Source organism: Poecilia mexicana, unplaced genomic scaffold, assembly GCF_051168715.1.
Source record: "Poecilia mexicana isolate PSO_F unplaced genomic scaffold, ASM5116871v1 scaffold_2, whole genome shotgun sequence".
Taxonomy (NCBI): domain Eukaryota; kingdom Metazoa; phylum Chordata; class Actinopteri; order Cyprinodontiformes; family Poeciliidae; genus Poecilia; species Poecilia mexicana.
In genome coordinates this window covers 44,481,910-44,506,380 of record NW_028263371.1, presented here as the reverse complement: position 1 = coordinate 44,506,380, position 24,471 = coordinate 44,481,910, and the positions used below count along the sequence as shown (strand labels likewise).

The 24,471-nt window shown below is 38.3% G+C and overlaps 1 protein-coding gene across 2 annotated transcripts in view; it reads left to right on the top strand.

The window, feature by feature from the left end:
• The window catches only part of myo10l3 (myosin X, like 3), a 67,243-nt gene that overhangs the window by 4,448 nt on the left and 38,324 nt on the right, over positions 1-24,471 (top strand). For both annotated transcript variants that reach the window (XM_014997353.2, XM_014997344.2), the window contains exon 2: positions 13,297-13,395. In XM_014997353.2, coding sequence (XP_014852839.2) covers positions 13,297-13,395 — 99 coding nt within the window. The remainder of the gene's footprint in view (positions 1-13,296; positions 13,396-24,471) is intronic.

The following is a 24,471-nucleotide window of genomic DNA, read 5'->3' as shown; positions in this document are numbered from 1 at the left end:
CTACTTTAAAGAGCTGAGAGTCAGAGGTTGCTGCTCCCAACTTTTGAGCATTTTTAGCACAAAAACTGTTACAAAGGAAGGTAATCGACAAACGTATTACTTCTTGATTAACAAAAACACTCTCTTCGGTTCTTTCCAGATACGTTTTCAACCACATTACAGCACTGAGGCTGCAGGGGTGACGGTTTTAAATGAAAATAATCTTATTTTGGATGTTACATTGTACTGGCTCCCTGTTTTCATAAGGATGTTACCATCATTTAACCAATCGTTTTTGCAAAATTTAAATCAGTTTCTTTCTAATCATGTGGACTTTAAATTGTTCTTTTATTCTCTTGTTTTTTTTTAAGTGATTTGCTATAAAGCACTTTGGATTACCTTTTGTATGAATTATACTATACAAACAATCTTGACTAGACTTCCATCCAGATGGCCCTTGAAGTGAGGAAAACTGTCAGGAAGTAAAGCTCGGATGTGGTGAAGGAAGGAAAGAGGTAAAAAAAAATGAGGCCTGCATTCCTATAAATCTTCTTTAAGCAGCTCTCCTAATTCTCAATTACTCATGAATTGGTTATTGTGAGCATTATCGGGCCTAATTAGCGGATTGTCAAACTGTGCTGTTGAAACTGTGGTTAATTTACAGCACTGATTGTTTAGGATTAAAGAGTGGAGGGCATTATTACGAAGGCGGTGGTTTGTGTGTGCGTCAGTAGGAATCCTGCAGCTTTGCTTCAGTCCAGTGTTTGGATAATCTGTCACAGCAGCGCAGAGGCTAATTAGCAACAGATATTTGTCTAACCGTGAACCAGAAAACATGGATTACCCTCCCTCAGTCAGGTGAGCTGGTGTAGCTCATGAGAGTTTGCTTAACTCTGCTTTCAAACTATAGCGGGCCGTTGAGTATTAGTGATAGAATTCAGCAGAGCAGCTTGTATTTGATATAACTGTATCAGTAACCTGACCTCCCCCCCCATCTATCAGTGAGCTCAGCTTCATGTCGGGAGATCAGTGCTATGATAACCTCCTGCTGACACCAAGCTGTTGACTTTAGCTCCATCAGCTACGTCTCTCAGCTCTTCATACAAAGCCGTCTGCGCTTGTGCTCATCAGAGGAAAACGTATGAGCCTGTCTTTCAACAGGTTTTCAGAAGTAACAAATAGCGGAGTGCAGACGCGTGGCTTCCTGTCTGCTGGGGTCATGATGACGGGCAATGTGTAGAGTCTTAGTTACATCTTCTGATCCACCTGGAAAAAATGTTAGAGGGATCAGAGGTTTTTGATAAAAGTTAAGCTTTTATAGGCACATTTTAGCTTTAAGGCAGGTTTTGCTTTAAATGTTTATGAGTCAGCATTGATGCAATGACTTCTGATGTTTGGTTATTTCTAGAGACTTGGTCAAAAAATATAGAAAATATAGAAATAAACATTTATTCACAGTTGTGATAGTTTTATGATAGTCGATTGATTACTCAGGATTAGGTTACCAGCTACACTGATTATTATGTTAATTAGAGAAATAGGTGGTGTTCCTTTAGTTCAGAGGTTTGCAACTCCAGTGCCACTACCTTGCACTTTCGGATGTAAGACTCTAAAATCAAATGAATGGTTAATGATCAGACCTTTGCCAAACTCACTAACATGCAAAGGTGGTAATTCAAGCTTCTGAGCGGGGATGTCTCCATTGACAAATAGAGCTACAGCTTTCTCACTGTAACGCTATTTTTCATACAAGTTTTCATACAAAACTTGATTTTCCTCCGTTTTTTTTTTTTTTTAAAGAAAGGAACAAGAGTAGCAGTCGACTTTTAGCCACCTAACTGGCAGAGAATATGGACCAGTACTGATGGTTTACATTAGTAGTGCCCAGAGCTACTTTCCTGCAACTTTTAGATGCGTCACTTCCCTAACACGGCTCAATCAAATCACTGAATATCCTCATCAGCATGTCATTCAGCATAGCGAGCCATTCATTTCACTCAGGGGTGTTGGAACAGGGATGAATCTAAAAGTTGCAGAAGTGTAGAAATTCTTGTGTGTTTTTTTTAACAAATAAATTCCAATAACTCAGATGTATATATATATATATATATATATATATATATATATATATATATATATATATATATATATATATATATTTTTTTTTTTTTTTTTTTTTTTTTTGACTTTATACGAGATTGGAATAAACTCTTAAGTTCATCTTAGTAACATAACACATATTTCCAAAACATTATCTCTGATCTGAGCTAGGGAGACTGTTTGCCTAACAGCTACTTTTTCCTCAGATTCACATCTGAAAATAATTTTTAATAGTCCCTTCATACTTAACCATGAAATGTCTTAAATTTATTTTTCATGCATGGGTTGTGTTATTTCTGTGATTCATGTTTGGAAACTTAAGTCCTGCATCTTTGCCTACCAGAAAAAAAAAAAAAACGAAAAAAAAAAAAAAAAACAAGTTGCTGGCCGTCCTATTGGCTGTCCGGTACGCACAGACACGCAGAAGCTGTGTGACGGTAACCAGTCTTTTAAATCCTCTGGTTCAGAAGTCCCGTCAGGCAGCTTAATAACAGCCGACCTGTGATTACTGCTTCCTGCCCAGATGTTAACTTTCCTTATTTAACCTCCTATGATTACTGTCAGCGGATAGGCAGCTTATTATAGGATGGGACATGTGTGTCTTCAACTTACACTAGCCCATGAGTGCAGGTTAACTCCATGGAAATACAGCCTCGGTTGGAAAAAAAAACATTTGTAAGCATTGCGTTCTATGATGAGATTACTTCCAAAGCTGCAGTTTCAGATCTAAGCGGTGAAGCAAACATTCATTAGGACTGAAGTAAGCATCTCTCACTGAGGGATCCTGGGCTGCAGAGTTTAATCTGCAGTCGGGTTTTTTTTTTTAACATTCAGAATGATGTGTATCAATTCTCCAGATGACAATAACATATTTTCACCATTTGGATGGCATTTCGTGGTCCCTGATTTCTTGACCTGGTAAAGATTTATTATGAGTGAGATGCTGCAGCAGATAGATGGAGACATCATAATGGTGAAAAAAAAGAAAAGAGAAGAGTGCAGAGAACAAGAGTAAATGTAGTTATTGCATGAAGTGCAATATTTAGCAATAATATTGTTGTAGTTTTACTACTTCACATTTCATTACTTCTGCTTTCGCTTAATCATGAAAAATTAACAAAGAGACGCATCTATAGCCGGGTACTTGGACTAATGCATGAACTGGCAGCTTGTTTGTGTTTCCTTTCAGCTTCTTAAATTATTAAAGTCTACATTGTAATTTAAAGTGAACCACTAACACAGTGCTGAGTGAATATCTCGTCTGTCTGTGCACTCCAAGTTTCCCTTTTCATTTCACTGCAACATCATCCGTTAAGAACGAATCGTTCCCTGCTTAGGAAAACATTACAGGTGATAATTGCATGTTTCACACTCACATGCTGAAAGGCACATTTTATCCGTACACATTGAGCAATTGAAGTGTCTCCTTCATGTTTTTTGATCCTCCAGCTTCTCTGCATTTGAAACAAAATGATCAATATTATAGTTAATATATACCCATTAGATGAAATGTCTTTAATTGTGGTGGCAGCTTCATGCTGCGGGAGTGCATTTCTTCATCAGAGCTGATGGATGATGAGTGGAGGTAAAAACATGGCAAACCTGGAACGAAACATCTGTAAATGTCTTGAGACTAGAATGATGTTCACCGTCCAGATAGAATAGAACTGTTTGGATTAAGGAATGCTCATTGTGTCACAACGGTCCAGTTAAAGTCCAGAAGTAGAACCAATTGAGAATGTGAGACAAATGATTGCTCTCCTTCCAAAGTGAGAAAACTTGGGATTTTTTTTTTTCCAGGAATGAAAGTCTGGATTTTTATTCTGGTTAATGTCCAGGCCTTTGAAAACTCACTGACATACCTGGTTAAAGTTGCCGCTGTAATCACAGTGAATGAGATTCTTCAAAATGATTTTATTGTAATGGAATTTGAAAAATGTCCACCAACTTCACAAATATGGTGAACTCTGTGTTGGTCTTTGAGATAAAATCCCTTAGAAATACGTTGAAGGTGGTTGTTGTAATATGACCAAATGTAAAAATTGTTGCAAGGCAATTTATATGTATTCAATAAGCTAACTGATAATAGATAAGTTTAATCAGTCAATTTGGAAAGCACATTATCCTTAAAAATAAACAACAGCACCACTTTAGTCATAGACATGCCATAGATAGAATAACATCCCAATATGGAGTCGCTGATACCTCCCACTGTCCCACTGATCGTGCCCCAAATGTCTCCTACAGTCAAGCTAACACACCCGAAGTCCCTGGCAGTTCTGACTGAGCGGCATTCCTGGGATACCCCCAGGATCCCTGCTGTGTGACCCCTCTATAAAAGTCAGGTGGTTCGAGGAGAGGTCAGACATGCAGAAGACGGACAGGAAGGGGGGTCAGCCAGGTGGCTCTGTAGATATGGTGAACTCACGAAGCTTAGCTGAATATCCACGCAGATGAATAATAATTGCATAATTTCTGGCCGTGTTACCCATCCCTGGCGACCTCTCTGTTGTACATAAATACAGTTTTAACGTTCTGATCCGTGTAGGATGAATATATGTTCACAAACGATAACAGAACCTCGAGTCGGGAGCCTGGCAGGGAGTCAAGTGCTCCACTTATTTCTGTCATGCTCCCAAAGACGTGGTTTGTCATGCAAATGATCTTCAATAGACTTATTAACAACACAGTAGATTAGCTCCATCGGATGATGATGGGGGTGGAGCATTTTAACGCCTTTCGCCCTCTGCAGACGGGGTGGGTCTGCTCACTGACTGTCTCACACATGCACACACACACACACACGCATGCAGAGACAGACATCTAATGTAATCTAAATACAGATGAAAAAAAAAATCCTGCTGAATCTGTTTGATTGTCTTCCAGCATGTGACGCTTTTGTTAATAGGTTTCTGCCCTTCTGTCGAAACAAAAACATTTTGCGCCCATCAGTTTGTGTCAGCGTTAAATAAGAACGGCAGCTGCCTCCAGGCAGTCCTCCTCTGAACATGTTTACAGCCTCCTCAGCGTGGGGCCTTGAGCTGAGCCGCAGTATGAGAGACAATTGAGGATTTTTCTCCCAGAGGCAAACTGGGGGAAGCCCTGTTCCCCATGGGGACTCCTCCTATTCCATTAGCAAATTTTCTGATCAGCTGCTCACTCTATTATTAATTCATACGTCCTCCCTGCACAGATGTTAGAGGTTGCCTTTAATCATCTGATGTTCCGCCTCTGTCACCGACATCCCCCACCCCCTCCACTTTGACGTTCTGGTTCAGAAGCGCTGGCTGTGCCGCGTTCAAGGAGGCAGACGGGACGGAAACAACGAAGTGAGAAATTCTAAAGGATAATCAGCACGTTTGAGAATGATGCCTAATTATTTAAAGTTAGCGGAAGAGCTCGTATTTTTGTGATGTCGGTGAAACCCACTGAGGTTTTGCTTTTTGTAGAACACATAGCTCTCAACCTACTGGAGATCCTAAATCCAGTGGGACCTTTGCCCAGATTCCCCTCTTAGCCTAATTCAGCCTGTTTAATTAATCTCACCAGCTACTTGGCACATTTCTGCTCGTTCCACTCCCGCATCATTCAGGAGATGCCCTTACTGCTCTTGTTTCCAATTTAAAGCATACATGCACATAAAGCAAAAAAAAAAAAAAAAAAAAAAAATTTCTGTATGCCTCTCCAACTCAGAAAATAATTGTGAGTGTGCTTTTTTAGAAAAAATGGAGAATTGGGAGCAAAACAAATTGCAAATTTGCAAACCATTTAAAGAACTGTCCTGTAAATCTTCTTCCTTGTGGTTCTCAGCCTCATTTTGCGAGAACCTCCCTTCTCTTTAACAGAGATGGTGTGTGGCTCCACACCACCACAGCACACACATACACACACACACACACACACACACACACACACACACACACACTGATGACTTCACACGCTAATGTGCAGCCATCAGGGTAATGAAGTTTGGTTTATGCTTTTGTAAAAGGATCAGATTTCTGTCTCAAACTTACTCCTATTGAGACAGTGAGCTGAATTTCTTTCTCCAGTTCTTCCTGAAAGCTCTCAATGATTTGTATGCGTTTTCGCCCAATTCGTGTTTCAAACTTGCCCTGAAGGATGGGTGCATAATGTGTTTTCCAACTTATTTTATTTAGTTTGTCTATAATGTTTAATTCAAAATATAGCAGATGTTTATTCATCTGACTATAGCACGTAAATAGGAGCAATATGAAATGCAGCCATAGTATATATATGTATACATATATATATAAGTCCAACATATTACTAGTAGTTTTTAAAATAATTTTTAACTAAGTAAACCCACTCAAAATATGCTGATGTTTTTAAAATCAGTATATGATGCAGTTAAAATTGAATGAATATTTTCAATCATTTAAATTTCTTAATTAAAGTGATTAATTAAGAAATTAATATTGATTCATTCTTAATTAACTAAAATTAATTAAGAATTTTAATTCATTTCCACATCTGGAAATTACTGTGCAAATAACTATTCTTCATAAGATCAAGAAAACAATCACGAGATTGTAATACAACTACAGTATCTTCAGTCAGAGGCTTTTTCAGAACCACTGTAAAACAGACTGCTACTGGAGTTCCTTCCTGCCTGCAGCCATCAACTTCTACTCTTCTGAGAAAATAGCTTCATCTGAGTTTCATGCGTGAACAAGTGAGTGTAGACCACATATGTCAGAGTCAAGGCCCGCGGGCCACATCCGGCCCGCGAGAAGGTTTTTTACGGCCCCTGGGATGATCTTGATTTATTATTAGAACCGGCCCGCAGACCGCAGCAAGCCGGCACCCCGTCTGAAAAAAAAATATCTTCCTTATTTGAACTGTAAGTAGTTCTTTAAATGTTCTGTGAGATGATGTACTTACCCATGTATCCATAACAACCGGAACTTTCAATATCCACCAAGTTATTGCCGAAATATACCGTCTATTAAACGAGTGCCCCCCGGATTAATTACACTCTCTGCAGCTGCAGCTGCGAAGTTACCGTATTAACCCGATACTTGCTGGAAAGTGCAACGTCTCCTCTTTCAGAAACCGTTGGAATTTTTCCACTTAGCGCTACGTGTGGCGGAATTACGGTACTGCAAATTTAGATGTGTCGCCGGCGACACATCTAAATTTGCAGTACCGTAATTCGCCGGCGACACATCTAAATGCCTTAACTCTGACATATGTGGATTAATAGATTTTTGCACTTTATTTTATTGTATTTCAATCCAATTATATTTTAAAAATATTTCAGTTGTGTCTGTTGAAAATTAAAGGTTACTGACAGAGCCATAAGAAAATATTGCTTTATTTATCTGATCATATTGGAATATATTTGTTAGGTTTTCAGTAGGTTCAATTAGATTCACTAGACTATATGCGTCATTTAAAAAAATTTCAATGAACATTCGATCAGTCCGGCCCTCGGCTTGTAGCTAAATTTTTTATTTGGCCCTCCGTCCATTTGACTTTGACACCCCTGGTGTAGACGATATGTGAATGAATTGTGAGACCAGCTAAAGTAGGCCATCTCTAATAGCAGCACCACTGAGTTCAGGTTACCAGTTGTGCAGTTTATCTTTATCCTTTTAGGAGTTGCTTAAACCAGGTCACCATGGTAGAAAGTGACCCACAAAAACACATAATCTCTGTATGTTTGGACTTTAAATGAACTTTTATGAAGCAGAGAGTGTGTAAGGTAAAGGTGAATGCAAGTGAGCTGTTTAAATGTGCTGGTAGTTTGTTGGTATCTGTGCGTTGATGTTAATCTGTTTAAAGTATGATTTTTTTTAAATTTAATTTTTCTTGCTCTCTTGAGTGAAACAGTTCAACTTCTAAAGAGTTTGTAGCTTAAATAACTCAAAAATTAAGTGACTCAGATAAATTTGAACGGTTCTCTGAACTGATTGTGTGTATGTGATGCAACAGAAACATTAGTTGACCCGATGATTTGTTGCTCTGCTGGCAGCCCACTCTGTGACGTGGCAGCATCGTTAAAGATGTGAAGTGGGCAACTGTGGTCTAATCTCTCTGGACAGGTTTTAATGCCAGGTGTGAATGGTCACTGTAAGGCTCGTCTGCTTACATCCTGATCAGCCATGCTAATGGAGGGTCTGTAAAGGGACATGGACTTTAAATGTTTCTCTTTGTAATGAAGTAATCAGAATGTTTTGTCTGGGACTTACAGTGTGAGTATCCTCTCCGGAACACAGCTAGCTGCTGTTAAAAGGAAGATAGTCACACATTAGACTGAATCTCTTTGATTGGCTTTTGAAAGTTAAAAATGAGGCTGTATCCCTATCTACATATTGTTTTTACCTTCTTATTTTTGGGTTGCTTTTGGTAACCAGTCCTAAAAATATTCTACTCCACCATAAAATGTCGACACTGACTCTGTCAGAAGGTGACGGGAGAAATAAAATCAATGAATTTCAAATAAATCATCTTAGAAATAGTTAGATTGAATTGCCAAAGTTTCATGTATGTTTGTTAGAATTATTTAAGAGATGTTGAGACGAACAATCAAAAAGGTTTTGGTTGGTTTGAGAAATCGGTTTGCATCCCCCATCACATCGCATGTGTTATATATTTTAAGTGTATGATACAATAAATTGTAATTCGATTTAGAAATGATAGGATGTTAAAAATACTATGACACAGTGTCCAAGTAGTTCCAATACATGCACACTGCACATAGAGTTTAAAGCTATTTTTAGCTCTTGTCTTGGGCTTTTAAATGACCAAGTAGCTAAGGCTGCTTTTAAATGTGTAATAAATTGTAATTTAGGATCGGAAGGCTATGGATCTAGACCTCAAAAAGGCGTGTCCAGAACTGCTGTGAATTAGACCCATTCAGTAGAAAGGAGTGCTGCATGACTGTAACATTTTTTCTCTCTTCAGTATCAGAAAAAAAAAAAAGCACACAAATATCCCTGAAAGATACATTTGAAGCAGATCCTCCGCATCTAAGCACTACAATTAAAATACTTTTCAGGAAACCAGCTGTGTGCACTCAGGCTTCACCCTGCAGCACCCACAGCTGCTGAATGGTGTTCACTAAACAGGGGACTCATTCATCACTTCCCTGAATCCACACTGTGATCCAAGAAATTAGCCTGTCATAACTAATTGTTCAAGCATGTCCAACTCAGGTTGAGTTAATTAGCTTTCCTTTGTTGCGGCTCATCTGATCACCTGATACTGTCTGAACTCATGCCATTGCAGGCAGAGAGAGAGAGAGAGAGAAGAGAGAGACAAGGAGAGACAAGAATAGAGAGCGAAAGAGCAGTAGCACCTTGTGCTGTGTATGTCCTTAAATATTTAAGTGGCATTCATTAGAAAATCTCTGAGCTGAATGTCATCATACAAGCCGTGGAAACTCAAGCCATGAGCTGCGGCATCACGTCTTTCAGGCAGAGCGGTTTCTGTGTCAGAAAGCACGATGGGACGTTTCTGTGAGGCCTGTTGGCGGCGGACCGAGTTACTGTTGTCACTGGGTCAGCCTCAGCGCTGCTGCTGCTGCTGCTGCACGTGGTCGGTGACACACACAGCATCAGAAATCTGTGACGAGGTTCAGCTGTAAGTGAAGTGGCAGCAGTTCATCTTAGTTTTCTTCAATACAGCCATTAAAAACATCTGGTTAGAAGAAACACAGAAGTGGAGTCAAATGACGCCCTGTAATTAAACCCAGAGGCAATTGGTTCATTATCAAATGTGCGCTGTACTTTCCAGGGATCATCACGCAAGAGGCTGCCGAGTCACTGTTTTATAGAGTGGTTGGCCATGCAGCATCAGCAGCAGGTAATTCAAGTCTTGGGGACTTTAAAACACGAGCTGATACCCGTGCCCCCTTTGTGTCCCAGCTGGCCTTTGTTTGAGATATTTCCGCCTGGGTAACTTCCGAACGCGGGGTTAGGCGAAGCAGCCTTTGTCCCAACTTAGTGACGGAGCCCCTGAGGATGGAGAGACGAGTGCTGGGGGAAGTTTTGTTTGGACCATCTGTTGCTGTTGCTGAGGCAATTTGTCTTGACTTTATACCCTCCTTTCTCAGACTCCTTACACACACATACACACATTCAGAGATACAAAGACAGATAGATGGACAAAAACCCCAAAAAGTGCTACTTAAGTTGAAAATATTTAAATCTATCTTAAATTATTCTGATTAAATATCTTGTTAGAAGCTGCAACAGACTTAAGACTCAACCGAGATGTAAGATAATTTTTTTTTAGTTTTGATCAATGTTATGTGACTTGAACATTTTGAAGTGAAAATCTCTGTTGAAATGCAGCAAAAAAGATTCAAGTTTTCAATAACGTTTAGTGAAAATCTAACACTGCACATCATCCTGAACACACACTCATACTGAAGCTTTTCATGTTGATAGTACAACAATACAGCCAAAGTACACTGGTGTGTTAGAATGGTCCAATCCACGTCCAGTCAATCAACTGAAAATCTGTGGCAAGGTTTAAATTGTTCAGACGCTCTGAACAAGTTTTGCAAAAAAAAAAGTTTGCTACATTTTCAGTCTCTTGCTGTGCAAATCTGGTGGCAAAATAACCTAAAAGACTTGAAACTGTACGTGTAATAAAATGTGGTTCTACGTCACTTTGCGCACCTGACTTTTCAGATCTTTTCACCTTTATTCATTTCTGTGTGACACAAAAATAAAGGTTGTAGCGTAAAAACAATGGATATCGATTCTTTGGAAGGCACTGAATGTAAAATAACTTGCACCTGTGTCCTAATTATTTTCTCAAGAAGACGTACCGCTTGCAGACTTGACAACTGTTCCTGTCATGAATGAATTTTGAAAGTATTTATGAGATGCAGCAGGCAAAACAAACTCCAGATGAACGGAGAACATCTGGGTCTGTCTCAGCAACTGAGCCGCCTAAACCCACACTTTTTTTTTTTTTTTTTTCCCCCCCAAATGTCTGCATGATTGAAATTTTCTACTGATGCAACACTGGATTTGCTGAGCGGGGAAAGCACAAATCCATGAGCCATCCCAAAGCTTTCCAAGTTACCACTTGCCCACGGTTGTTGCCTGCTTGTCTTGTGATATTCAGTGTTACAACATATTTTCATCTTTTGTAACCAGAATAACTGAGACAAAGAACCTGAGCAGGATGGAAAGTTAAACAATTTAAGGCTTGCTTTAAACTCCTCCTCTCCACAGTTATATAACAGCAAAAGATTTACTTCAAATCCTCGCAGGGAGCTCGATTAATCCCCTCGCTTGTCTCACGTGAAGCAGCTTTTAAAGGTTCCAGCCTTGCACAGTGAGATGGTACCAGGCCGACACTGTCACCCCCCCCCCCAATGTGGAGCTCACTAATCATGTAATGAAGAAACTGAACTTGTGTGTCACTGTGAGGCCACGTGTTGCGGAGCACCTCCATTACACATGTGTTTGTCTCCTTTTCAACACAATAGGAGGCGGGACATTATCAGCTGCCCACACCCTTCCTTCCAGCCCCCCCCCCCCACCTCACCCGCCTCTTAATTTATAGGACCCTCTTCATCCCATTGGCTGCCGTCCCCTGAGGCCTGATGGCCACTTTTAGCTCTGCTTCATTAGCCTGATGTAAGCAAAAAAAAAAACCAAACAAACAAAGAAGGCTTGATGGAAGAGGGCGGCATGAAGACATCAGTGCTTTGTCTAAAGAGCAGGACTAAATTTGAAGTGTCAAACAAAGATGCAAGACCAAACTTCTCTTTGAACTGTTAAGGAAATGCATTTATTGGATTTTGTAACAGAATAACTCCACAAGCAGCAATTGTTCCTAAAGCATCAAATCATATCACGGAGGACCGTCCTGATAGTTCCTCTCATACGCTCCATGGATGAGACTGTACGCTGCCATGGCAGCCTGTTGTTAATTGTTAATGAGGATTGATGTCTGGAAGTGGTGACCTCGTCTAAGGTTTCCTAGTGGAATCCATGCATATTGATCTTTTCAGTTTTTATGCTCTGTCGGACACACAATTCATTTACGCTCCACGCTCCCCCGACCGCCTCATCGGCAGCACTTCTGATGAGTGATGGTTGGTAGGAGACGAGCTTTTTGTGAGGGGGGTCTGACTCTGACATAGGTGTTCAGCTAAAACCATACTCATAAAATGATACTGCACTCTGCACTCTAACTCCAAGGAGTCTTACTTTTAGGTGATCTTCTAAATCTGACTTGAGCAACATATTTTCAGGATTTATGGAAGTTTTGGTTTTTTAGACTTTAAATGCTGACTTTTCTCTGACATTTTGTCAATTCCTTGACCATTTGGGGGAAAAAATGAATATGGATTATTTTGGCTCTTGTTTCCAGAATGATGTTCTCTTATTTTTTAATAAAGGCATTTATAGGGCCATATTTAAAAAAAAAAAAAAAAGAGTTTTACGGTGTGTCTGAACCAACTTTCCACATCTAAACACAACACATTCAATTTCTTCCCTGTAAAATGGCACAAGCTAAGTCCAAACTGACATTGTCCATAGACATTAACTCTTAAGTTTGTTTCACGTCTATATTACAGAGGAAAGTTTCATGTGGGAAATATAGGTAGGAAAAGGTTGAGCAGGTAAAAGCCTGACAAATGAGATAGAGTGCAGAAAAAAGTTTAAAAGCAGGATTTCATTTCTGTCTGTTTCTAAGACGATTCACAAATCAAGATGGATTCAGATTAAACTAATTTGATTTGTTCATTTTTGTCAGTTAATTCATTTATTCACTATAAAGTAAATCATAGCTAGGATTACTTTAATACAGTAGCAAAAATGTGTAGTTTAATGTTCAAAGTGTTCTTAAAGGAACACTTTTAACATTACTGGTTATTATTAATATAGCTGTTTTGGGGCTTGTAATCTTATATTTTCCTCATAAACCAACCGTAAGTGAAAGGTTTTATCTTTAAAGCTTCTTTGACGATAGTTTGGATGAATCAAAGCCGTAGCTTAGCAGTTGCAGTAAAATGTCTGACGTGACCTAAAGTTGAAGACCTTTTCCAAGTAAATCTTTCATCCTTCGATGTGTCAGATTTGTCCTGTGTAAGTGTGGGAATAGAAAAAGTACAATCAGAAGGTATTATTCTTAACATAATTTTATGCAAAAATCCCTAAAACTTTAAGGCCAGACGCTGTGTGTATATGTCAAGTATATTATGTAGATTTTTTTGTGTTTCAGGGAGCCCGCGTCTGGCTGAGACATAAGGAGCAGCTCCTTCCCTCCACTGTCAGCTCTTCTGATGACTTGTCCCTGGTTCTCACATCTGACTACGGGAAGGTGAAATGATTTTTTTCCCTCTTCATATCTTGCTGCTTAATGACCTGGTCCACTTGCAATATGACTTGCAAAAAGTTACGGTAACACTTTATTTGAAGGGGGTTGAATAAGACTGTCATGACACTGTCATAAACATGACATAACACCTGTCATGAACATGAATAAGCCTTCATGAATATTTATGACTGTTGTCATAAAGCGTCATTCGGTAAATTATGACACTTTTAATACAAAGTTGACATTATTCAAAATGTCTTTGTTATGACAACTTGGCATTAACCAGGAAATCATTACTGTTTAAACTTTACCTTTAATAACATAAAGTTATCTAATTTTTAAAGTGCAATCAGTAATACTTTTATAACAAATTTATATCAGTAATGATTTCCTGGTTAATGTCAAGTTGTCATAACAAAGACATTTTGAATAATGTCAACTTTGTATTAAAAGTGTCATAATTTACCGAATGACGCTTTATGACAACAGTCATAAATATTCATGAAGGCTTATTCATGTTCATGACAGGTGTTATGTCATGTTTATGACAGTGTCATGACAGTCTTATTCAACCCCCTTCAAATAAAGTGTTACCAAAGTTACTTCAAGTCCACCACAAAGCAAAAATGCATCTTAACATCCAAGCTGCAGCTTCAACGCATTGTGTGAATGAAGCATTTCCGCTCAGTTTTGTTATAATGTGAGGAGGAAATTACCCATTGTGCATGTGTGCTTACTGAGCTGATTGTTTTACTGTATGTGTTTCATTTGATGGCTCTGCAGTGCGATCAACACCTTTTGTAAGTAAGTATGTAAGAATGACAGGAATGAAGTCCCACTGACAAGTCATTGAGCTGAGCTTATCTGCCTGGCAGTGTGCAGCAGTCTTTGTGTCTGGAGGAAATCCTGTTTGAGACGAAGGCTCACAGATAGAAGTCTGTATGTCAGATGCTGCTAATCAGAAGAAGTCAATAACAAGTTTGCGGAGTTTTTTGTGTGTGCAAAGTGTCATTAAATGCATAATAGTCTATGAGTTTTCATACTCAGGTTAAAATGACTTCTGTTCACAGGATTTAGACTTACAGGAGTACCATATGGCCATCATGCTAACAATTGTCCTACGCCAACTATTATTCCTTCTTTCACTATTTCTAAAGTGATAGAGAAAGTAATATGAAAGATGGTGGGAAAGTCTGAAGTATCAAGAAACAATATGTGAGGATACAACTATGGCCATAGATATTCTTGCAGTAATAGGTTCAGTTTAGTCCAGTTAATGTTACTTATATAGCACTGGTTCACAAGAGATGCACCCCCCTCCACCCACTATCTAAAAAAAATAATTCAGATCAGTGAAATTTGTTCATGCCGTGACAAAATCATGGAAAATTCTCATCACTTTTATCCATTTTCAGTGGAGCTTCAGATAAAAAGAAATACTTAGAAGATAGGCTGGATAAATTGGCAAACTCACCAGAACAGCACAAGGCAATCATTCAGAGTCGGTTGAATACAGCTGAGAAAAGAAATAAATAAGTAAAATAGAAAGACTTGTCTATGTCATAATGTATTATATTTAATAGCTATATTCATTTTCATGCCCTATGATGACTAATACTTGATCACAGAGCCTTTTTTTAGAGAGCTGTGGCTCCAAAGGCTGCTTTTATATGCTATACAAGTATACAAGAAGTACTAGAAACTGAGTTAAATGGGAGTATTATGACCACATAACACTTTTAACAGCTGACATTAGTATATTTTGCTGATTTGAGCCCCAAAGTGGGGTCTTACTCCTAACTTTGGGAAATACATTCCTGATTTTTTGGGAGGGATATTTAGCAAAGACATTCACAGACTACATGCACCACACAATACTTTTCCTCTATCACATTAATATGCAGCCTGTCACTGACCCAGACTGTTGCCTCAACATGCTATTAAACATTAACCTTCATGCCATGCCAGGGGATTGTGGTGTGTTGAGCTTCAACAACTTCCTCTCCATTGTCATCCAATACTGACACAATGTCTGATTATCTTCCACTTTTTGACCCATCTCTGTTTGTTCAGTGTGTAAATATTACTTCAAAGAAAACAACCCCAACATTTTGCTTTAATAACCATGTGGGAGTTTTGTTTATTCAGTCCAAGATGTTTGCCTTCTGGACGCTGGCAAAAGTTGGACACTGAACTTCCTGAATAACACATTCCAGTCTGTTTAGTGAGACGCAAACAAAGTTGTTGATGACTTTTAGACCGCCATCGAGCCTGTGGGTGACATCCCAGCGTTGGGGCTAATCCTGGACAACAATAGATCAGTACTATAAAGAGGAAGGTTCGGTATCTGGCCCGGAAACAGGAACAGGAATTTCACTCTGAATACACAGATCACAGACGAGTGGATCTCAGGAAACATCAGTTCTGACTATAAACTCCCAACTATATATTTGGTTATATCGTAGCTCCGAGACAACTTAGACCTGGCACATACTGCACCGGCTCATTGCTTTCTGGCTACTGAGAGCATCGGTACCCAAAAAACAGGGCTTTGGTATCACCATTTGCCAGAACACATAACATCTTTTGTCCAAGACTGGAGTAGAAGTTTTCATGAACTTGACGATTAACTGTTTCTGGAATAACCTCAGTGGAGGTGTGAAGTACTCTACTGCAGAACACGTGGCTGCAGACTTTCTTCTACACATGCATTGACAGAGTAATAAAAATGTGGATAGCACTGTGAGCTACTTACCCTGTTCACTGCAATCATTTTTGACAGCATGACAAAATCACAGCTCCATATGACGGCTACAGAGGATTCAAGGGTTCTAGGTGGGCTCATCTAAACACTTGATGCAATCAACATCTGAAAAAAAAAAAACTGCTACATAACCTGTAGCTTACAATGCCTGATTATCTAAAACAGCTGCTCTCATTCACATATGGTAAAGTTTTTTTTACGCAGAAGACAAAAGTGGTTCATTTGGAACACATGTTTAATTGCAGTCACTTGTAAAACACTCTAACTTTGTATTTCCTGTGGTTTTGTTCAGGCAAATGAGTTGATGTAAATAAGAGACACCATCTGTGCCTTTTTTTCTGGCCATAATAAGAGATACTTAACATGATGTATTGTAAACAAAAAACATATTACCAAGCACATCTTTTTCTCCCAACATACTCGTGCTCTCTCTCTCTCTATCTTTCTGTTGTGCACTTTAAATTCAATACTGAAATCTCTTGCTGTGAGATGCTTTGAGTGAACATTAGTTGCGGAGAATATCTGAACAAGACGCCCTTATTTTATTCTTACGAGGCGAACCCATTGATCTCAAGTGGCTCAAATTCTCACTCGTCTGCACACAAACAAATTATCTGTGTTCGTCACTCTGATGGTAAAAAAAACTGAAGCATGCATGCTTGGAAGCTCGTTAGTCATCTACTGTAAATACGTTATTGCACGGTAGTTGTGGTAATGTGCTGCATTCTCGGCCTTGGGTGTCCAGGAAGGTTTGAATATAAAATGATTAGTGAACCAGAGCAAACTTATTCATCCATGCGGTATTCTGGGATGCTTTATGATGTGGTGAGTGGTGAAAATATCTGGAGTGTGAATGGGCACAGTAGAAAAGAATCTCAACACCCTGAGTTAGGACCCTAAACTCTAACGGTGGGTTAATGTTGATGTTTCTGTGACAGGAAGTGGGGGTTGGGGAGGGACTTTTGAATCTGACCTGGTGCTGGAATGTCTCGTGTGATTGCAACATCTGAGCAGAGCATTTTGGTTATCAGGCCAAACATATGGACTCCTCTGCTGCTTCCAAGTAAAAAGATTCTGTAGTGAGAATGAGAGGAATGTAAGACTGAACAACAGCTCGTCTCCATCTTCAGGATCCTCCACTGACCTCATGTGATCCTCTGTTCCTGATCTGGCATTTTTCAGACATTTATCAGCACTTTGGGAACCAAACAGAGTTCTATAGAACCAATGTTCTCAGTAAAGTCCTGACATTGTGTACGGCAGACCTAACCCCTTTCAGTTACCATGCATGTCTTGTGAGGCCATATGGCACTATGACTCTTACCCAGCTGGATTAACAGTGTGTGTATTATTCTCAAAGTAGTTTGCGTTAAGAAAAGAAAAAGCAAATGAGTCACCTAAACTAAAGAGGTATTGTAGATGATGTGTTTTTTATCCCCTTTAAAGGCTTTTTCATAAAAGTTACATCATTTGATTACACCTAAATAATAATAATAACAATTGCTTTTTCATGTGCAAAAACAGTATATAATTTTATTTACATCAAAATTGGTCTCAATTAAAGATGTTTGGATGCTTTCATTGTTTATTTAAATTTTTTTTGTCGTAGTTCTCTAGAACACAGGTTGTGGTTAAAATGGGTCATCGAAGGCCCCCTGCTTTTAATCACTCTGAGTCTTTATGTCCACTCATGACTAAAGCGACAAACTTATTTCTTGCGTCTGTCTTTCTGAACGTATTGGTAAAAATTTTAACAAAATGTTTTCTGTGGCAGCTTTAATTGTATTTTTTTTTTACCGTCATTATGCCTTTCTTACACACTCCCTCCATCTTTTCATTTTCCTCCTGGGTCTGGGTGGGATCCCCTTTGCAGCAGATAGATTTACTGTAAGACAGAGGGCAGTCAGAGAAACACTTTTAAAAATCAAAACGGAAGACAAAGAAAGAGAGACTGTGTTTGTTAGTGTTTGTGTCTGTCCACGTGTCCCTCCTAAAGGGCTGAATTTATAGGAAGCATGTCTGAGAAGAAGAGCCTGACTCCACCTACAGTATGTGTGAATATTAAGTGGGGCTGGGTGAACAAAGCAGCAGCAGCAGCAGGGTGGGGCTTCAGAGAAGAGCGAACAAAAGGACAAAAACATCACCGTCTCCAAAAAAAGTTTAAGTGCACTGGAAGCTCCTACTATAAGAATTTTGTTTTTATTGAGGCGCAGCTGTAGATTTTTGCACAGTTTATTGCGTTTTAACTTGTTCTGGAAGTGCATGTTGTAAAAAAAAAAAAAACAACATGCATGCATACGTTTTCTAATTACCTGTAGTTACCTGTAGTACTACAGCTTAAAATGTTTTACTTATTTATTGTTTATCAAAAACAAACAAAAATAAAAAAGATGACTAAACTGCTAAATGCTGTTAATGCACATCAGATATTGACTTATAGGGCACAAGATGCTGAAGGTAATAGAAAATAGAGGAAATGAATAAAAAATAAATGTGCTAATTTATTTATAAATAAATTTATTTACCATATATTTAGAAATAAATATATACACAGTTCATAAATGATTAGATGCTGAATTTTTCTCCATTTTTACTGAATTGTCCTTTGTTTTTGAATATTTAAATCATAATTTTGATCAACACAAACTACCCCACCATCCCCAACTTTACAAACATGTAATTTTCTGTCACGTGTGCAGCCACGTGCTCTGCAGCCGAGGTTACCAGCTTTCCAGTGTCAACACAGTTTGGAAAGAATCGAACAGTGCAGTAAACAACTTCACCACTCAATCCTAAATCACATGTAGTTGTAAATGGCCTGAAGCAGTCTCTGGCTGCGACTACACCAACTCTGATTTCAAACGCTCGTCTAACTTGTGACACGTGGGTAGTTCTCGAACAGCTAATTAAATTTGTATTTTATTTTTTATTTTTTTACAGTTGGATTTGGGTTGCTCATGTATTTGTTTGTAAATTGCTGGTAGAACTAGTTGTTATGGTTCTAATGAAACCATTTTCGCTTGTTGAAAATTACAATTTAAAAGGTCCCATCCTGTTCAATAAATGTGATATTTTCAGTGAACTGTATTAAGATGAAGAAGAACTATTAACAATCTACAGTGACTGAGTTCAGCAACCCATCTCACTGGGCTGTAACCCACAGTGAAACTAAGACCCCCTCTAAGGCAAAACGGAGAAAAATGAAACCCTTTTGATGTTGGAAATTCCAGTTCGACTTTCCACGAATGTTATCCCTGATGTTTTGGACATGTAACAGTCCCTGAGGGGTCACACTGTGAAATCTGAACAGTGGCTTTTTTTAGGGGTTTACACTGTGGTCTAGAGGCATTTTCACACACAATGTGCTCTGTCTCTTATAAAAGCTGGTTATAAAGTATTCTACTTTAACTACAAACATTAGCCTGACTTCTTTCTTCTAAAGAAAGAAGTCGTTCAAATGACTTCTAAAGAAAGAAGTCATTTGAACGTCTTGAACTTTGTTTTACATTTTATCACATGTCCACTGCTGCTGTCAATGTATTTTATTGGGATTTATGGGATAGACTAACACAAAGCAACACATAAACTTGGAAGCAAACAGATATTTTTAAAAATTATTACAGATGAAAATCTGCATTCAGTCCCCAGGAGTCAATGATTTTGTCTTTTGATGTTTGTCTCTACCAGCTTTGCACATCTTTCTGTTCATTCTTGTTTTTGACATTACTCAGACTCAGTCAGATTAGACCAGCAGCTTCTGAGAATATCAGTCCACAAGTCGTACCACTGACTCTCAGTGGGATTGAGGGGTGGACTTTGACTGGACCATTCTTACACATGAAAAGGCTTTGATCTAAAACTTTACATGGCTCATGCTGTAGATTAAGGGTCATTGCTCATTTCAGTGGTTAATTGCTTTCCCAGTCTTTAATTTTTCAATTTCTAATTTTCTACCAGTAGATGGAAACATACCTAATTCACATTTTCTTTTTTTTGTGACATTTTAAAAGTCTGCTCAAAATGTTCATTACAGTTTAATGGAAATATAGTTTAACCCACACACAAGTGGATCCTTTTTACGAAATATGTAACTTCTGAAGGCAATTGGATGCCCTGGAATTTATCTAAAGGCATCATAGTAAAGGGGACTGACATATGTGTGCCACACTTTTCAGATTTTCATTTAAAAAGAATTTAAAGCAGTCATTTTCCTTCTACTCCACAATTAAGCTCCTCTTTGTCTTGCAATATTGCATACAATTCTATTAAAATGTCTGTGTTGTTTTGTTTTAATGGAGAGTATACTTTAACAAGCTGTTGTTCCTCCCTTATGAGTGTTGTGAAAGAGTAGACAACATCGCAGGGCTTCATGGTTGTTTCCTGTTCATTTGTTTTCCTGTCAGCTAGTTTTATGAGGCAATAAGCTTAATATATAAGCAAAGTTGTTGTGCGTGCAGAGAAATATTCAGGAGTCATCTGAGTTTCTACTACTTATTCCTGAAACTTGAGCTGAAACTAAGAGCAAACTCTTGCCTGTTAGCGTTTTCTATCCTCATCTTTGCTGCTGGTGAACCTAATGACACTTTATGCTTGAGAACTGTAAGGAATGCTGACAGACAGTGGAAGTATCATCAAGTCTATGCGGTTTCTTTGATACTGTGTTGGGTAAAGAAGAAGCAAATTAAAATCTTAATTCTGTTGCCATTTCTTCCCACATAAATGGATAAAAACAATGTAACTATGCTCCCTTTTTAGACAACCCAGGATAATGATGATTAAATCCAATGAATGACATAATTCCAAAGAAAAGCAGACAGTTTTATGTGCAAATAATTTTCATTCTCAAGTACAGAATCAAGAGATTTTGGTGAATGGTTACATTTACGAGCAACAGAAGGATTGATGCATTAAAAGAAACTCACATGAGTTTCTGCTGCTGAACCATTCCCAGTTAATATCTGAATCCAGTTAATGTTAACAGAAAATACATCACTGTCTTTATTTACCAGGTTCTATGTTCATGTTACTTTTCACTCCAAGTCTTTTTGACTCTTTCCAAATTGTTTCACAACATTTCCTTTGCTTTAATGAGTTATAATAACTTATGACTCCAGATCAAACCAAAACATCTCTGAGCACCTGTACTGACTAATAGTTGTTTATTGGAGTCACATAATTCCTTACTCCTTCAGTCTATGCTTAGATTTCTAGTAGATTATAGAAAATATTTTTAACGATCCAAGTAAGTGTAAAATGACCCAGTAGTAGTACAATTTGACAAAATATTAAAACGACCAGAGCATGCTGTTATACAGTAAATGCTACTTTTAGCCGCAACAATTGTTCTGTTCAATTTTTGTTGAACACAGTGTTGATCACAGACTTCAACACTGTGATCCTAATATTTCATCAATGCCAACTCATGTAAGAACGTAGGTTTTTATAGCAGCACTTAAGATTTATTTGTCTCATGAGGCTTTTTTTTTGCAAAAAAATACAATTAAATCAAAACATGTTTTTGTTTTACAACTATTCTTCCAGGCATCTGTTTTTATTAGTCACTTGGGTGCTGCTGTGATTCTGGGCCATTTTTGAGGGTGTGGAGTTGGATCAGATTGTGGATGGACATGTTTGCTGGAGATCTCCCAGTTTATGCTGGATAAATGAGATCACTCCCACAGGCCACATTTTTTTCACCATTTTCTGAACTGTGTTAATAACAAAAACATCGAGCAACTCACGATATTGATGTTGTTGTGATTATTTTTCTTCAGCTCATGTCCATTCTCCAATTGATGTATATTTTTTATTACTTTGAATAACTTTTTAAAAATTCATTAAACAGATCTATATCTTATCATGTAACTATTAATCTGCTCCATGGTAGAGGATTTGACACATTTACAAAAATATTTAAATCCCAAACATATAAACTGACCTCATTGCTCTAATTCAAAGCATAAAACTAAGAACATTTGCTGATGATAATGTAATATTCAAATCATTGCAGTTTTAGAGCTGTCTCCTTACAGCAGTTGTATATTATTTTGCCTTGAAAACTGACTTAGATTTGTCAGTGTGCAAGTGCTTACTACACAGAAACCCTTTGTCATTTTGTTTTTATTGAGTAATAAATAAAATAATCAGTTCCAGATGAATAATTGGATGGACTATCTGCTTAAGTAGCCAACTTACAGTCAGCTGCCTTACAGGAGACATGCTGACTGGAAATGGAGTGTCTTTTGCAACTCAGAACATTTACAAAGAGACAAATTTATCTGCTTTGCAAGTGAGAAAAAAGTGAAAAAGTCTTCTTTTTGCCAGTTTGCTATCAGTGGACAGCAACATGCTGGGGAAAAGATGTTGCTGTCTTACAATACTCTTACATTTTTGACCAGCTACTACCAATTAATCTGAATTTGTCAATAAGAAATGCAAAAGAATATATAACAATAGCATAAAAATGATTTTTTTTCTTAATATTTGCACCATTTTGATGATTTTATCTGATGCCTTTGTTGTTTTATTTGTCTTTTTAAATTCAGTCTTATGTTTCCTACTCCTTAATAAGATTTTAGCACCACTAAGTGGTGGTAAAACCACTATGTGTTTTTTTTAGTAAATTTAATGTCTGCACTTATTCAAGCAGCAAACTGCAGCTGGACTGTTTTTTTATGCCTATTCTGGTCGTGAATGCCAATTAAAAGCATAAACAGAAGTCAATACCAGGCATTTATTGGCTGTCTGGAAATGAGCTGCTCCATGTCTAGTGAATGATATTGATTTTACAAGCCTTGAATTTATTATGTGTGCACTGCCACTTTTCCTTCTTCCCTCTTGTGGTTAAAAATGTTTTGATACACGCTTGTGCTAACTTGTGGTCTTCCTGAATCAAATTCAAACATAATTCATCCATTACAGAATAATCGCTAAAGCCCAGACCTATTCATTTTGTCTTGAGCAAATCAACTGATTGAAACCGTCGTCAGCTCTTCAGCAGCCTATTCTTGCTGGCTGACTCAGCAGTTCCCTGAAATGCCTCCCCCCCAAATTGGGAGACACTTGGATATGCAGTAATGCTCTGGGACGCCACAATCCCAGCCTCAAGTCCATCAGTATCGATCTGGACCCGTCTTCCCATCAAGTGGCCAACACAGCAGTGGTCTGTCTGTCCTTTTATCTTATCTCTGGGACATTAGTGCTGTTAGCCACTAAGTCCACAAGACTCTTTGTGGATGGCTGTTGGTTGATGTGGATGTTTCTCTAAATTTGTGGAGAATTCAGTGGCGACAATAAGAAATCCCTCAGTTCTTCGTCCATCGCACATTAAAAAGTTCATTTCACTGCTCCACCTACGTTGCGATGTTACATCAGTCACATGGCGTGAGATTTGCTTAACAGAGACTCAATGGAGAATCTAAAAGGTGAATGAAAGGTGAACTGTGTCAGCAGGTACAGACAGGCTATACATGCATTGTCTTTATTTCACCTCGGTCATTCCTGTTTGAGCTTGTGCATCGGCGTGTCATTGATACGGGCGGAAGAATGTGGAGGTGAAACCAGAAAAATGATCAACCATCGCAACTGTTCTACCACCACCAATCTCACTGATGGTGTAATTTCTTCAACTCTGGCATAATTTCTCAAAGATATCCATTGCTTAACAGGGTGTGCAATTTCATATTAGTTTGTAGCCGAACAATGGTGTCTTCTTAAAGCGAAAAGGTTGAATCTCAGTTCACCGGGCCCTTTCTGTGTGGAGCCTGCATGTTCTTGCCTGGGTCTGTTTTGTTGGATTTTCATTTTTTCAATCAAAAACCCTCTATTCCATTGAAGACCTTTAATATCAGGGTGCATAGTTTTGAATTTGTGTTGGAGACTCTTCCACAGCAGACGTTCATGTTCTGCCATGCAGCATATTATTTATGCATAAAGCCCGTCAGTGATGAGCAGACGTTATGTATCTTTCAGTACCTTCATCTTTTGAATCAGCTACTACTGGCTTATATGATGAATGTACCAGAGAGGTCTAAATTCAACCACACGGGGGCGCTGAAATCACCTACTCAGAGGTCAACCGAGGAAAACAACAAATCCAGAGATGGGGATTAGCTTTTTGCTTTCTCTTTTTTTCTGAATACACATGGGTAAACTTGCATAGTAGTTTGAAAGAGATGGATGAATAAAAAATTCCTAGTGTTTACTTTGGTTTATATTATACGTTGTCTATCTTTATATTTGTTTGAATTTGTTTTGGAGAATTGAAACTAGATAAAAGAAAATGCCTGTGTGTAACATGTTCTTAATGGGATTTT